Raw genomic sequence first — 16,901 nt, forward strand, 5'->3', positions numbered from 1 at the left:
ATGAAGAGATAGATAAATAACCGCATCAAAAGACAAGAAAACTGGAGTTTACTCATCTCTTCCCCTGCTGATTTTCAGTGTGTTGTTGTTGTGAAGATGAGACAAGACTATCTCTATCCTGACACAAAGCAACAAAAACAGCAACAACAAAAAAATGTTAGCTCTGCATCTCTGCCTGTGCAGCTCAGATGGTTTGATGCTAATGACTGATGATCTCTCTGGTCTGATTAGTGAGCTTAGCTTTGGTGTTCTCAGTGTGAGTGGGCCAACGTTGCCTGACATCAGAGATACCCCCTTAGGAACACACACAGTCATGAAAAACTAATGTACTCATAAAAAAAAGAACGAAATCCCAGCGCAGAAACACAGCTAAGCATCCGGACCGTCCTCCTGCTACAAACTCAAACCATGTGGACAACAAAAGCACACACACACACACACACACACACACACCAAGCTAACGCAACCTCATGTGCTCTGTAGAAAGACTCAGACACAAATACGCCACTTTGCTGCGGCGCATTTACAAACACACATGTGTGCGCTCGCTTTCACGTGCACCCAAAAAAGCAAAAACAATAAAGAAAACCTTGTTAAGGGAGTGGGAGGTGAAGCAGCCAGGCAGAAAGATATAAATAGCCTGTCTGAATTCAACAATAGAGGTGGTGGTGGTGGTGTAGGGGGAGAAAGGGGAGGGGTCAAGAGACACGACTAAGGAGGAGGAGGAGAGAGAAAGACAAAAAGAAATCGAGGGAAGGAAAGAGGAACGTAAACATCTGCAGAGTTGCTGAGGTACGTAAAGCCAGTGTGCTATAACAAAATGAGGAGGGGTCTCGCTGTGGGAGAGGAGTGGGGGAGGTGCCCTTTCGCCATCAGACGTATCATTTCCATACAAAGCCGGACAGCAGCGGTCACAGTTGTTGGCATATTGATGGTGGTGTGTGCGAGCACTTTTCACCAACTGTCCCGAGCCGCTTTCTGGAATCCAAACATGGCACTCGCCCAAAGCCTTCGTCACCTGCACTCACAATTATTACTGTCACATCACTTCTGACTGGACGCACCGGCACCCACTCGATTAATCAAGTATGCATGCATCTATGGGAACCTTCTGGCAAAGTGAAAGAAGTGTCCGCTTGCTAAAGAGCACAGTCAGAAATCATTTGCATTGATTTGCATTAAGCGGCCTTAGCTGATCTGCACCATTAAATAAAGCTGAAATAGTAGCTAAAAACCACATTTCTATGTTCTAAAAAAGCAAGCGATTTATCAGGGTTGGGCTGATGAGAGACTCTCTGAACTGCAGTTACAGTACCAAGGGCTTTTGGGGATTGCTATGTGAATAATCCCACTTGGGATAGTCACTCTTCAACATGGCTGAACAAAGCAGATTATCTACTCTCCTCTATATCACCACAGGCAGGAACAGAAATGTCAAACACCAATAAAAAAAAAAAGGAAAAGAGGCTTTAGCTGAAGTGCTACCTTCACCACGCTCGAGGTCTCTCGTTCAGCTTACTGATCACCGATAACCAGACACATGGATTTCGTGATAGAGCTCAGCTTGTCACTTAGAGAATACAATCATTAACAGGGCTGAAACTGCAAATAAACATTTCCAGTATTGATTTAAAGTAAGACATGCAATGCTTTCGTTCTGAGAATTGATGACTTCAGAATGAAGCTCGATCCAGGACGCAGCTGGCATAAATCCCGGCCCTGGCAAGAAATACTCTGGTAAATCTAGAGTGGCTCAGTATTGCATGTTTATTTTAATTGCTCAAAAAAAATATGACAGAAAATTGAAATGTAAACATATAAACAAGCATGATTTAAGGAGAATCCCACACTGACTGAGCGTATTTTCAAAAATATAGATGAACTTTTAATTGACTGTTTCATGCTGTGTGGGAGACATTTTTTTTGAAGTGCTTAGAAATGTGTATTGGTTGTAGTAAAACCCTTTTACTTTAATCAGTCATTACCAAACTGGGCCGCAGACTAAGTCGTGACCCTTGATTGTTCGAGACAAATTTCAAACACATGCCTCAAAATTCAGATTGATATCTCAGCGTGTTCACTAGTTACAGGAAACCGTTGTAGAAGACAGAGATTTTTCTTAATTAAATGAACAAACAAAAACCGACTGGGAAAAGGTACAGTTCCCTGAAAGGGTCATGTCGGAAACATGTGTGTAAAATCAAACATGCTGATCTATCCATTATGGCAAAAACCTGTGAATAAAGAAGCAGCTGAAAGATGTTAATACTACTGATTTTATTTCTCTAGCGCCAAATCACAACAACAGTTAACTCAAGGCACTGTAAGGTAAAGACTCGACAATAATGCAGAGAAACCCCGAACAAGCAGATGATTCCCTATGAGCAAGCACTTGGTGAGAGTGGGAAGGAAAAACTCCCTTTTAACAGGAAGAAACCTCCAGCACAACCAGCCCATGGGAGGGGCAGCAATCTGCAGGAACCAATTGGGAGTTAGGGGAGGGTAGTTGGGATAACATGTCAAAGTTTGATGATTTGCTGCAGAAAGGAAGAGGGAGAACTACATCCTACATATAGCATTGGTGTACATTAGCACCAAAAAAGGGCAACAAATCCTAACATTTAAGAGACTTCAAAAAGCGTGATGACTTTAACAAACTACCTAAAGTATCTAGTTCTCGATTTAACTTCAGTTAGTCAGCATATTAATTTCACTGATTAATCATTTCAGCTTTAACCTCAGCAGCGTATAGTTCACCCGACAGCTAAGATGCTATCCATCATCACAATAATAGGGTGAGCAGCACAACATGTGACCGCAATCCTCTCTGCATTGTGTCCCAAACAAATAAAATCAGGTACTGGCAGTACTGCACAGACGCCTGCTCTACAGTCTGGGGCTGACCTCGCTCTAATCCTGTGTCAAACCCCTCTGGCTAAAACACTGGTTGAAGCTCATCCAAGGCTGAGAGAGACAGTGTGGAGTAGAGGAGAGCAGTAGTAGTGGCATTGAATTCCTCTGGTGACAAACAGTGGGTGTTGGTAATGTGGAGTAATCCCATTCACAACAACAAAACCCAACCCCCAACACACACACACACACACACACACACACACACACACACTCACTCGAACAGGAATACAGATGATGCCTGGAGTCTAATGGGGGGGTAGGTGAACAGGGAAATGTGCGCATGCAGTGTAAGTAGCTGTGGGTGTGAGCTTATAAGACAGATTATATTTGTGTGACCGAGTGTGTGTCTGTTAATGAAAAGGATGCGATCTGGGTCCCGGTCTAACCTGTTTACGCCTCGCCGAGTCTACATGACCCCATCTGTCCCTCCCCTTTTCTCTGCCGCTCTGCCCCGTCCCATCTTCTCCATCTATGCCTGCCTTTTCTACTCCTTTCCTCAATCTCTCCATCCTCCGCCGCCTCCTCCGCATCCAGGCAACAACACAAACAGTCCCTCTTCCTCCCTTACTACCACCTCCCCTCGCCCCATCCGTGCAGGCTAATTGCAAACCAGCCTCTCTTTCTCATTCTCATTTCCATTCTTAGTACTTACATGTCACCTCCATGGTTCCAAGCGTGGTGTGATACTCTCCACAGTGGCTGACGAATCCTCGTGCTTTTGCCAGGAAACGGGAGTTTTTAGAGCTCAGCGAGAGAGGGATGGACGGAAGGACGGACGGAGGGAGCAGATGGCTCCTCGGAAGAGCAGTCAAGCTGACTGTGGACAGTTAGCTTTAGCGTTAGCCACAATAAGGGGAGACTTGTCTGTCAACACAGCTTGTGTACCACCTCCGGTTTGCCTTTTCGAATCTGTTTATCCTACTAAATCAGCTTTCCTGCTTCACTCGCTGTTTCAGCATGTTCTCTTTAATTTAAAAATAAAAAACCCTGCCTTCTTCCCCTTCATAAAACTTTACCCATCTCAATTCTACTATATTTTTGCATGCCTCTGTATTTGCCTTCCTCCCTCCCTCTGTGACTCTAAGAGCATCAGCCAGGCTGCTCTGCTTCACTTAGGTTGATCTCGGGGCTTATGCCCTGATTGGACACACGCCACGATCAGAGACACCAATCGTGGTGCAGCAAGTGGATCACATGATAAGAGTGTGTGCGTGTGTTTGTCTGAGAGCAGTTTGGACGAAGAGGGAGGGAGGAAAGGATAAGAGATGGGGAGAAGGAGGAGGAGGGGTTTTGTGAGTGGCTGCAAGCCGCTACATCACTGAGGGATTTTTTTTCCCAAGAGCCTGAGCAGAGAGAGAGAGATGAAGGTGTTTTTTTCCCCACTCCTGTGGAGAAGAGGAGGAAGAGGAGCGGCGCACAGCACAGACGTTTGGATGAAGGCACGACAGGCAGCTGTACAAGACAGTCTCTGATAGATGCTGTCGCACACACAAACGCAAGCGTGCACGCATGCACACATGCACGCATGCAGCACAGTGGCTCCATCTTACCGACACAGAGCCAGAGTAGTGCAGCACAGCAGAGGTAATTGAACAGCGGTTGCTATGGAAACAGGGGAAACGGTTGCTGACGGTCGGCGCTGTGCCCTGGGAGCATCAGACTTGCCTCTATTAAACATACATACATCATGTACTCACAGCACACACGCCTTTATGCTCTCATGTTTTGTCTTTTTTTTTTTTTTTGAACATCCAAAAAACCAATAAGGCAGAATGTACAGCTGCTCTGCAGTGGTGCTGTGTGCACGGGCTTAACCGCCATAGTGTTTTAAGCTTCTTTTAAGCCTTGTGCCTTTGTCTTAAATGAGCTTAAATCCACAGTTTGTGTGTGTGTGTGTGTGTACTGGGCAGATGCTCCATCGAGCGTGAAGATGCAGCCACTGAAAGAACCATCGAGATTTACTCACACACTTCACATCCAAACGTAGACAAAACCTGACCAAGGATTTTTTTCCCCCAACAAGTATTCAGCACTTCAGAAAGCTGACTGCCTGGCAAATGTAGAACCTACAGGAACATCTAGCCATATGGGAACCTTATCTAAAGTGGACGCCCTCAGAATTACACTTGACACATGGAATTATCCACCCACACATCCATGCGTCCTCTCCAAAGAGGATATACCCTCCTATATACTGTGTGCACATTTGGAGCTGTGGCACACATCTACACACTATAGGTACGGGCTGGTCCTTTTATAGCACAGCCATATCTGCTTGTTCAAGAGAGCGTACCTGGGCTTGAATGTCTGCTATTTACTTATTTATTTGTGAAAATCATTCCTTCATAGGCGATAAAGACAAACGGCAACAAAGACTGATAATCTGCATCCATATACTCCACATCACTCGGCAGAGCTGCATGTGAGAAAGCAAATGTCTGACTCATTCACACGGCATTAAATGGTCTTTACGCCGTGAGCTGCCTCGTACACAAAGTTCACGCAATGCCTCATTACGTCCATGAGAAAATAGCGCAGGTAGCCAGTGGCCATTATGTTTCCTGCCTCCTGCACTCTCTGCAAGAAAGCAGCTGAATTAAAGCAGGACATATCTAGAAAATTTGTCTCTGGCCTTCTCCAAACTATACATTTTCTTGCTCCTTTACTCTTCATTTAAAGAAATTCTCCTACTCTTACTCCTTAAAAACACAGGCAATAATAAAAACAAGACATTTTCCAAATGCTAATACCATGCCTCTTTGCAATTGGCTGAATTACTGCAGTAGATCTCTCGGTGTTAATGATCAGCGGGCTCATGTACTGAGACGTTTGTCAGAGAGATACGTTTAAAACATTCAAAAGGCTTTTTATGACTTTAAATGTTAATTTTTTGTGATTTGTAATTTTCTTTATTGCCTTTTAGCGATATATTGGATAAACTGCTTCCACTAAATTGTTTCGTTCTTGTTCAAAGTATCACGTTCTGATTTTAAACTGAGCAAGTTGAGACTTTGCATTTAAAAGGATCTGAGCTTTCCCAGTGTGAATTTTCCTCTTCTCTATCCTTTTGCTTCAGCTACAGATAAAAACAAAAAACTAGATCGTTTTTTACCAAATTAGGTAGAAATGACAACTTTTAAATATCATCAGGTGGGGTAGATGTCTCAAGGCTTCCTTTTAAGGTCATAGGGGAAATAAGCAGAGGATGCAAGCACTGACCTCCACACGCCCCATTTAGCTGACACACAGTCCTTGAGACCAAATGGTTTTACTATCAACAGCTACTGCTGAATTTCAAAGTCATGCGCAATGAAAGACGAGGCTGGGGAGGTAAGCATCTTCTGTCTCTATCAGTTGAAACTGATTCTAGCTTCAAGTGAACGATGTGAAGGGAAGGGGACTGGGTAACAGGATCACTAGCCAGTTGTGGTGTTACAATAAGTGTCAATTAGGAGATTATTCCATCACTCTGTGTCTATTATTAAATAAAGCCCAAGTTTCAGTCTATTAGACAATCAGGTGACATAACAAATCTCTTGTGTAACACTGAAAATCACTCATTTTCCATTCGGTTGTGAATGGAAAACAACAGGAGGACAATCACGCTGTCAAATTAACTGGAGATAAAAACACAGCTGCTGGTGAGCACATCAATCGACAGTAGGTGGCTTTGACATTTGCTCGAATGCTAAAAAGGAGTCAACAAGGTTTTTATTGTTTCGGTCTCAACACGGTGTCTTCCTAAAGCCTCTCGCATTGGATCAAAACAAGTCTGGAAACAACACCGACACATTTTCCATATCACTTCTCATTTCCTCTGTGAAAGTTGAACGTGAGAGTTTTCCATCAATTTTCCATCTGAACACCGAGTTACATTTGCGCTGACACTGAGACCGGCTTATGAAACTCCCACTGCCGTCTTCCATCATTTGACTCTGCGACGAAACACCTGAAGATGATGCAATTATTCATGCACACCAACTCCATTCAAATTCAACCAAAAACAAACTTTGAAGATATATTTCGGGGCCGCTTGAGGTCTGAGTTGACAGTTAGAGTGTCACCATTATGCAGCACAGTGTGTGTCTGCTTATGGTAGAGTGAACCACACAGCATCTACCCTTGGAGCTGAAATAAGGGCTGGTTTCTTCAGTGGTAAAGCTCGTACCGGTTTGGCATTTGACGTTGTAATGTAATCGTAACTTCTTTGATAAATTAGAGAAAAGACACAGAGCATCTGCTGTCTGCTACAACTGATGCCCAATTGACTTCACAACATACAATATCTATCATAAACACCTCATTACCAACACCGTCTGGCCATGCACCTACATAAATTTCCCGTGTGAGCCGATTCAACATTAGCCAGCTAACAGGAAGTATGTCATCTTCATCCAAACTCCACTGATCCCCAAATGAAGATGTAGGGCCTTTATATGGGCTCTCTCTGCCAACAGAGAAAGCTAATGTTTTATACCAGAACCAGAGCAGAACAATGCAGGAAAAATATTCCAACATGTGTGCAAGCTTCCTTTCTAAATCTGCGGCATCTTGTTTGAGAAATCACACCTTTCACATCCGTCACATCTTTCAGCCCTTTGTGTCTAAGTTTTATTTTACATATTACGAGAAATAAACGCATCTTAGCAACATTTACCGGCAGTGGGGTGCACAGCCTCCTTGTGTTCTCAGTTTAGCACTGGCTACCATCATCAGCCCCCACTTCACAGGACCTCAGGGGGTCTAAAAGGATATATGGCATTAATAGTTCACTGATATACTCTGAAGCCAGACCACTCAAGGCCTTATAGATGAGGAGGAACTGAAATTGAATCCTAAATTTAATCAGAAGCCCGTGTAACGACATCAGACCTGGCGTGATATGAGAGCTATACGAGGTCTTAGTGAGCAGCCTTGCTGCAGAATATTGAACTGAGTGCAACTGGGTAAATGTTGGAATAATGAGTATCACAAGAGCATGGATAACTGTAAAACTGCAGCATTTAGGTTTGTCATTTTTAAGTGGTGCGCTAAGTTTTGTAAGATGCTCCTTACACCAGATTTCCTCTTATTTAAATGAAAAAATCCACTTCTTAATCCCAGTAGGAAAATACTGGCGAAAGGCAGTGCTACCCCTCGGCCTCCAAGTAGGCACACCTGTGGTATCAGTTTCAAAATCCTCCTAGAGAATTGCATTCACAAGGATTTCAGAAAACAAGGTCAATGACATTCAAACTCATCTGAGATTTTTAGTAGAGGCATCTAGGGTATCAATTTGAAGCTCCTATGTCGCCTCTTTTTTGACTAATTGTATTCACAAACTTAGTCGACAATCCCCCATCAGCCTTTTTGTGCCTGAGGGGTAATAAACTAAAGAGGTCTCCATGCTTAATGAATAAATAGAGCTGTGCATGAACTTTGCAGTAATGATGAAATATACAAGCACACTTACTTGCTTTTTCCAGCTGTGACACATCTATGTGGAAAGCTCAGTACAAAACCAAAACCTAGGCCCAATAATATTCATGAATACTGTGATGTTTTGTCTTCATCTCAACCTTCCTGCTCCCTCAAAAGAAAGAAAGAAAAAGAACAGACACACACACGCACGCAGCATACCTTGTTGAAATCTTCACTTGTGGCTCTCATCTCCTTCCAGGTCTTGTTGAGCAGCTGGATGCAGATACAGAAGAATTCTTCAAAAGCGCGATCGTGGGTGAAGAACATGGGGTGGAAGTCATGGCAGTTTTCACTGGCTGTGGACACAAAAAATACAGATTCTTAAGTACAGAGGAGATAGCTCTAATCTGACTAAACCCAAATAATGCTGCATTTAACTAATAAAAACAAAGCTCAGAAACATGACATACATGACATTTTATATACAGTCTGTATGTGTGCTTGACCCTGTTAGCCGTTGGCCCCGTTTCCACTCTTTATGCTAAGCTACGCTAACTAGAAGACGGCTCAGGCAACATCTTTGATATCCTGACATGATGCCTGGCAAACAGCTTGTTTTGTGCAAATACCACAAGAGCGAATCATCTTACAGTAGTCTGGATATTTTGTTTGTAACTGTGACTTCTGGTACCACTGAACTCATCATTAGATTTATAAATATTTTAAAAAGTGTGATCTTGTTAGTTAACAGATAGCCTCAGGCACAACAAAATGCCAAAGGATTAGCCAGTTGCTGAGCAAAGCAAAGGTGCATTTATTTTAACCCAAATGCTCCTTTCAATTAAGGACTGTGGCCTGAAGCTCGAGTCGAGACACCTGACAGAAGCACACTGGGACGGGCATCCCACACAAACAACCACGGCAAATAAACATCACTTAGCTAGAAACATTACAAATCAAATCATACACTAAAGGTTCTGCTTTACACTGACAAATGTGTCTGATGATCACAGAGACGCTTAAGTGTGAAAGCAGAATCATCAGGTTTGTGTATATTAAAGAGCCACCTTGAAAATAATGTAATTTCCACTAGCGACAGAATATTATGGAATATGACACACGGTTCATTAGAGAAAATCTAAGAAGCCTGATAGGGATTGTCTGCTTCAGCGTTGCAGACGTGGCAGGAAGTTGACGTGTTTATAAGGTTATTTCATTAAGAAAAAAAAAAGAAAAACACTACAGAGAAACAGATGCAGTTTCCCAATGAAGCAAAACTGCGTGTTATTGAAAATTTCGCCACTCATCAACTTCAAACACAAAAATGCCCCTCAGAGGCAAACTGTGACCTGCAAACGGCTCCAAGTGGACTACGTCGAGACTTTCCATTTTCCAAAGCCAGAGGTGGTTTGTTTTTTTTATTAGCGGCCCACTGAAGCATTTCAATCCTCACCATTTGTGCGAGAGCATGTACGAAATAAGAACGAGAGGGAAGAGAGAAAGCCGAGGCTCTTGAGTGCCCAAACCGCATTAACCAAGAGCTACAATAACAAGGCTTGACATTCATTTGAACTAAATTCGTCTCCCTCTCGTCTTGCTGAGATGAGTGGCGGCCCTGAGCCAAAGGTTGGTTCATTTAAAGAGTTTCAGAATGGAGCAGCGGGAGCACTCGCCCACCAGGAGCAGCCATGAAATTGGATGGAAGGGGTCAGGCTGCAATTGAAACTTCACAGTATAATGAGTGATGCCCTCAGCCCACGGGCACAGCGACCTGAGCCTTGATTTGAAGCGATAGATGCGAGATTAAGGGGAGGGCGAGAGGGGAATCCGGGGAAATGTGTTACCCGTGCCAGTAGTCAATCAGGAAGCTAATAGAGGTGAGCCAAAACAGATGCTGACTACCTGCTTAGTCTACAGTCTTTCTCTCGGGGACAGGAAAAAAAAAAGAGGAAAGAGATAAAAAAAAAAAGAAAGGACAGATTACAAAAACTCCCTCAATAATCAAGTACAGCCCCCCCCCCCGGGAAGGCTGAAGTTTGAAGTGACCTCTGAGCTAAATGGGTTATTTATTGATAGGACCAACAGAGCCCCAAGGTGCCAAGGTGAGGGGAATTACATGTCAAGGTTTATTCTGGAGATACAGACAGCGAGCTCTCTGGTGTGATGCTGCAGAGATTTGTCCATCTCTGGGTTTTGTAAAGCGTGCTGAGTTGAGGGTGGTTTTATTACCTCCAGAAGCACCGATGCTAAGGGGGGAAAGTAAAACATGGCACTGTGCGGATGGCTCCAAATGGTTATAAAGAGCGCCGTTATCCAAATGCTTACAGAATGCGGATGGTTGAATACAAACACACTTAGCTTAGGGTAAGTGGGAAAAAGCAAAACACCAAAACGTGCACTTTAAGATGCCGTTTAATCGACATTAGGAACGAGCCTTAAATGGTTCTCATGCGACTGTAGCAGAGAAATGGCTGCGATCCTTAGTCTGTTCATTCGAATTTAAATACATCACGTTTACATATAGATGCTGTTTTCAGCTTTTTGATATTTGATTTTTTGACTGCAGAGTGCTGTAGTTCATATGGAGGGAAATGCTGAACAATTTAGTACTTCCCTTTTTTCAGCTAGCTGAAATGCCACTGAATCATTCTCAACACTGCACAAAGGCACTTAAAATTATCCACCTGAATGGAGCTGGAACTGTGTGAGTGCAAAGTCTTGTTGCCATGATTAGGTAACTAGAGCTTTAAGCCTTGCTAGCCTTAACAAACCTTTGTGTTTTTTTCCCTAACCAGAGCGGTGGTTTAGCATTTTTCTGAGTGACACTATGAACACAATAACGAAATGAAAATAGAGGCGCAATAAAACTGTATTGCCCATTATTCTGACTTAAGGGGCTATGCAGCTGAAATCGATGTACAGTAGTATTTAGCTTCTTGTTACTGCTAGTCTCAAATCATGCACACGACCTCGATTTGAAGCTGAGAGACATCACGCTGTGTGCATGAAAGGAGGAATCCATTAGAAAACTTCTTTCAGTGCACAGGCTGGCATTACTGACCTGACATTAAGGAGTACTGGTGAATGGAGCTACCTTTTAAAAATGTCCTTCTAAAAGGGGAAACCTGCAGAGTCACGCAATAAACTTTTAATTAAAATTTAGAATGGATGTTGAGAATACTCCAACTGAGAGACTTGTTTTTAGCTGTGATACGATCAGTTGTATCCATATAAAAAATAAATATACAGTAAAGATCGAAATTGTGATTTTATGTCATATAAGATCCACGTTTTAATCACTTACAATACTGCCTTGCACTGAGTAGCAAAATCAACTAAGATGATAAAAAAAAATAAAACTACTCTCAACAGCTGCAAGTGAAATCAGAGCCGGGAATCAACGCGAACGGCTTATTTCAGTCTGACTTTTGACAGCAAACAGACTGGATCAAGCCTCCAGGTTTGAAAAGTGAAGCCAATGTCAAAATCTGCATTCATTCAAATGGCCAGGAGGAGGCGACTCTTCTGGTTGCAATCTAATTGATAGAAGTTTATAAGTAAACGATCCCATTTCTCACTTGAATTACGGCTCCACTAAGAGGTCTTTTGAGCTAAGAAACATCTCCAAACTGCAACCTTTTTTGTCTAAATCTGAGTTAGAAATGATTATTCATGTTTTATTTCTTCTCGCTTAGATTATTGTAACAGTCTTTGTCTTTGTTTGAGCAAAAAGAATCTTCACCTCCTCCAGTCAGTCAAGAGAGCACATTACACCATTTTTACGCTCATTACACTGGCTTCCAGTACATTTTAGGATTCATTTTAAAATCTTAGTACTGACTTTTAAAGCTTTGAATCATGACGCTCCTGCCTATATTTCTGATCTTTTAGAACCTCGCAGCCTGAGATCATCCAATCAAAGGCTGTTGGTAGTTCCCCGAGCACGTTTTAAAACCAGAGGTGATAGATCTTTTAGAGCGGTGGAATTCTCTCCCTCCATCTCTACGTTGCCTGGATTGTATTCATTCTTTTAAACATCATCTTAAGACTCACTTATTTAGACTAGCTTTTAATTAGATTTGTGCTGTATGTTTAATTGTACTGTTTTATGTTATTGTGAAGCACTTTTTGTTTTTTATCCTGTGAAGAGTGCTATATAAATCAATAAAGTAAAGTTAGTAAAGTAAAAATTTTCTTACTGAGTTTAATGTCTCAATTGCTGGTTTCAGCTCTTTTTTATTAAAGCAAGACGTTCATTTTCCATAATTTTGTCCCATTTTGAGTAAAATAGACCATTAAAGGGGTGACTCATCCACTCGTTGCTGTTTCAATAAAGCAATAGGATGATGGTCAAAATGCACACGTTCAGGGTTAAATTCAACCCCACAATTAAAAATAAAAAAGTAAAACAAATAAAGTCCAGACCATTACAACAACAACTTCCTACTTAAGAGTTCATCTGTATTCTACCAAAAAAACCCTGATTTTTGGTTAAGAAAGTTAGTGTAAATTTCATATTTCAAGTAACATTTTACTCTCTCTCTCTCTCTCTATATATATATATATATATATATATATATATATATATATATACACATACATATACATATACATATATATATATATATACATACATATATACATATACATATACATATATACATATATATATACATACATATACATATACATACATATATACATATACATATATATATACATATATACATATATATATACATATATACATATATATATACATATATATATACATATATACATATATATATATATACATATATACATATATATATATATATATATATATATATATATATATATATATATATATATATATATATATATATATATATATATATATATATATATATATATATATATGTGTGTGTGTGTGTGCGTGTTTTGAAAGTACATTACACCATGAGTTTATATTTTGATGACTTTATGAAGACTCACATCATTGAACACACACCCAGATACCGAACTCTGCTTGTAGCTGGCTAAACACAGTCTGAAACAGCAGGGCGGCCGTGAACTCATACTCAGTTAAAGTCACAATTTATGACTCTTTCTGGCCAAGCATATGGGGCCACAGCAGACACTTGGAGTGATATTATAACCCAGCTCTAATGAGTATTCTTTGTCCTGTGTGTGTTTCATCCATCTGCATATACAGATGTTCAGTGCCTGTATCGCTCAGAGTAAGTAACAGGACACTATAATGGCTCATTTAAATCATGCTTGACCATATGCTCACATTGGTCAGCAGAACATTGGTTCAATACTTTTTTCAACAGAAAATGATGAAAGAGCATCTTTGGTGGTACAGATAGTTGCCTTTGTAGTGACTGATGCCTGTTTCTTCCTGCTTGAGGCTATGCAAACAATTCTATGCTCTGTTTCAATCACTGCCTGTTAAGCTATTTTTTCCAGATCATTGAAATCCCGAAGAGAACCGGAAGCTCAGTGACATGATAGCTCAATTCTGACCAAAACTGTAGGAGAAACAATGATTTCTATGAACTGCGTCGGTACGGACAGACACCCTGACGTCCAGCTTAGCTGAAGGACTGATGAACTGAGAGAGAGTAACACCCATCACTGGCTAAACGTAGGTCTTCAAATTATTATTAAATCTGAAAGACAGAAACATCTGGCATGCAGATAATGACCCAAAACAAAAAGCCATTGCTGTGAAAAACCAGAGAGGAAAAACAAGAAGTTCTGCAACTTAAGATGAGGCCCCTATAACAGCTTTGATCTCATTCAGATTAATGAAGAGACAGCGACAGCTGACAGACAAAATATACAAGAAAGAACTGAAGGTATAAATTTAGCTTTCAAGTTAGAATAGAAAAAAGAAGCAAACCAAAACAGCACGATACAAATAGAGACCGCACAGACTGGTTTGTGGAAGCCTCCGCTTTAGCAAATCAGTCTGCCTGCTAAGCGCAAAGCACTCACAGTTGTGTAGGTGCACTGGACCGACACATACCTGCTAATTAGTGCTAAATATAAATAAGTATAGAATTTCACCTACTGTAAAAAAACTGGAGCACACACTTCTCGGACAGTCCGTTATTTCCAGTAAATGCACAGCAAGCCATTTATTTAGAAAACTGCATGAAAAATTCACCAGCACCCTAAACACGTTTTTTTAGTCATGAGGTTCAGTTCAGCGACTCCAATTAGCGGAGGTGAAACTTAGCAGACAGCTAATATCTGCAGATACCTGCGTCTGCAGCCACCGGCCACTAAAAAGATGCATAACCATTAAAAATGTAAACGAGCGAGTTATTAAAAGAAATTCATGCCCATGCAGCTGTCTGGCTACTGAGACAAGTTTTGTTTTTTTTCTGTACCAGGCTGAAAGCATATTTATTTCTGCTGTAAGCCTTGGCATTTTCACATCTCTGGCCCTTTGAGGAACTGCACTTTTTGACACGTCTGCATCGACTCTGCAGCTTCACAGGCTGCCACTTGTTCCTGACACGTTTTTGCTACATTGTTTTGCCATCTGTGTAGACGCACCATCTTCATCGGCTCTTTTTAAATCATCTATACCAATTGTAATAAAATAATAAGTAGACTTCTGGTGCTGTAGGAGCAAGTGTAGGCTTTTTGAATGAATTTTTAAAAGAACGTTGATATTTTTATAGTTCTTTTCACCAAAGGGAAAGCAATATTATAAAATACTGGAAAATGTATAATTCAGAATCACAACTCGAAGGCGTATGTGAACTTTTTTTTTTTTTAACACTGCTTCAGTAGCTCATGGCCTGACTGATAGGATGTTAAAGTTCTGTCAGCAGAGAGGAGTTCAAAGCCATTGGCTGCAGACTAAATTAGACACATCGGTACAGTGATGTTCCACGACATCAACAAATTTAATCATGAAGACGAGGCCACTCAGGGGGCTCGGGCAGTTCTCCTCTCCTTTCATCCATCTTCTGGGACGTGGGCTGCTTTCAAGGGTCACTGTCACGTTCCTAAAGTGGACTTGTGTGCGCGTTTGCGTGTGTACGCCGCCATCACCCGTCATGTTATTAGAGTCCATTCGACGTGATCGCTCCGAGGACTCGGTGACATCGGCTGAAAGCTAATTACTCAACTGGCGACCAAACAGATGAGTCGTGGACATGAGGGAGGTGACTAAGCATTTGCCCAAAGAGAATGAGCGCACATCTCTATGCATGTGTGAGAGGAAGACAGAGGCTGAATGCCATCCTGACATCTGTCAAGGTCTGCTGTGTATTTGTTTGTGTGCATGCGTGTCTGTGAGCGTGCACAAAGCAAGCACAACAACTCTCAGAGTCACCTTGCAGCTATGCCACATGAATACACAGCAAAAAGTGTCATCCCCACTCTAATTACAATACCAGCATGGCCTCATGTCCAACTGTGATGAGGGGAGAGCGTGTGTGAATGTGTGAATGTGTGCATGCGTATGTGTGTGTGTCCAGCAAGCAGCGTCAGCATCATCTTTCGGATCCAGTCACTGTTTGCGTGAGTGTACAGGATGCCAAAGCAGCAGGTACACAGAGATGCAAACCACAGCTGGCTGCATGACTGTGTATTTCTACAGCACAGTGTCACTAAAACCACATAAGTAATGGATATCAGGCTTAAAATAAACACATCAAAGCTAACCTATATGCATCAAAGCGTAGCGTTTCTACTAATATACTGGATCTAAGGGGAGAGAGCTTTTGTAGATCCATCTATGTGCTAGACTGCTACATGAATTCAGCTGGGATTTTAATGATCCTACGAGCCTATTAAGACCCTGCCAAATGTTATAGGGTCAGTGTGTCCCTTTCAAATGCACGGTCAATGAGATTTTGGGGCGGGAATCTATGTGAAATAACAATAAAAACTTTACAATATCTGGGCCAGACCAGCAAGGCTCTGCTCTGATTAAAGTATCTCAATCATGAAACTAATGATCATTAAATAAGGATGCCAGCAGAAAGGGGGTCGCTGGTCCAAGGCTCTGCTCAGGAATGCAAGATTAAAAAAAAGAAAAGAAAAAGAGGCAGTGCAAGAGATGCAAGACATAAACGGGAAACCATTTGTTCAAAATATTACATTTGTTTTATTTGGAATCTCCTAACAACAACAACTGTGCCATTATAGGGAGGGATGCAGATTAGATAAGGATGAAAAACAGGGAAAAGTCGGAGCCTCGAAATTCGGGGGCTTTCATTTGCATAACAAAACCACTTTAGCATGTGGTGTTGCTCACAATGGTCAAGAAGCATTAGAGGACAGGGGAAGAGCAAAGGATAGGAGGGTAACAGATGGAGAGAAAGGAAAATGAGACAGAGTGAATCCATCAGCGCTGTGGACTGAGACAGAAATCCAACAAATTTCACAGCATCTGCTCGCACAGACTTCCTTTCTCAGCTACAATGAGGCTTGCATCCAGCTGTGAGTTTTGTGAGTCTGCTGTGCCTGGGTTGCAATTATTAAAGGTACTAAACACAACTTATATCTTAATATGCAAAATATGGGGGCTAAACCATGCACTCTATTATGCCTCGTGCCAGATTCTTCTGAAGGAATAT

At 41.6% G+C, this 16,901-nt stretch overlaps 1 protein-coding gene across 5 annotated transcripts in view; it reads right to left on the bottom strand.

Moving 5' to 3' along the window:
- elmo1 (engulfment and cell motility 1 (ced-12 homolog, C. elegans)) overlaps positions 1-16,901 on the bottom strand; it is a 106,953-nt gene that overhangs the window by 18,024 nt on the left and 72,028 nt on the right. For all 5 annotated transcript variants that reach the window (XM_085261337.1, XM_085261338.1, XM_085261340.1 and 2 more), the window contains one exon: positions 8,533-8,669. In XM_085261337.1, the coding sequence (XP_085117463.1) occupies positions 8,533-8,669 (137 nt within the window). The remainder of the gene's footprint in view (positions 1-8,532; positions 8,670-16,901) is intronic.

Source organism: Mchenga conophoros, linkage group LG22 (assembly GCF_057382185.1).
Source record: "Mchenga conophoros isolate Kocher_MC1m ecotype Shallow Benthic linkage group LG22, M_conophoros_male_GT1.1, whole genome shotgun sequence".
In the NCBI taxonomy this organism is placed as follows: domain Eukaryota; kingdom Metazoa; phylum Chordata; class Actinopteri; order Cichliformes; family Cichlidae; genus Mchenga; species Mchenga conophoros.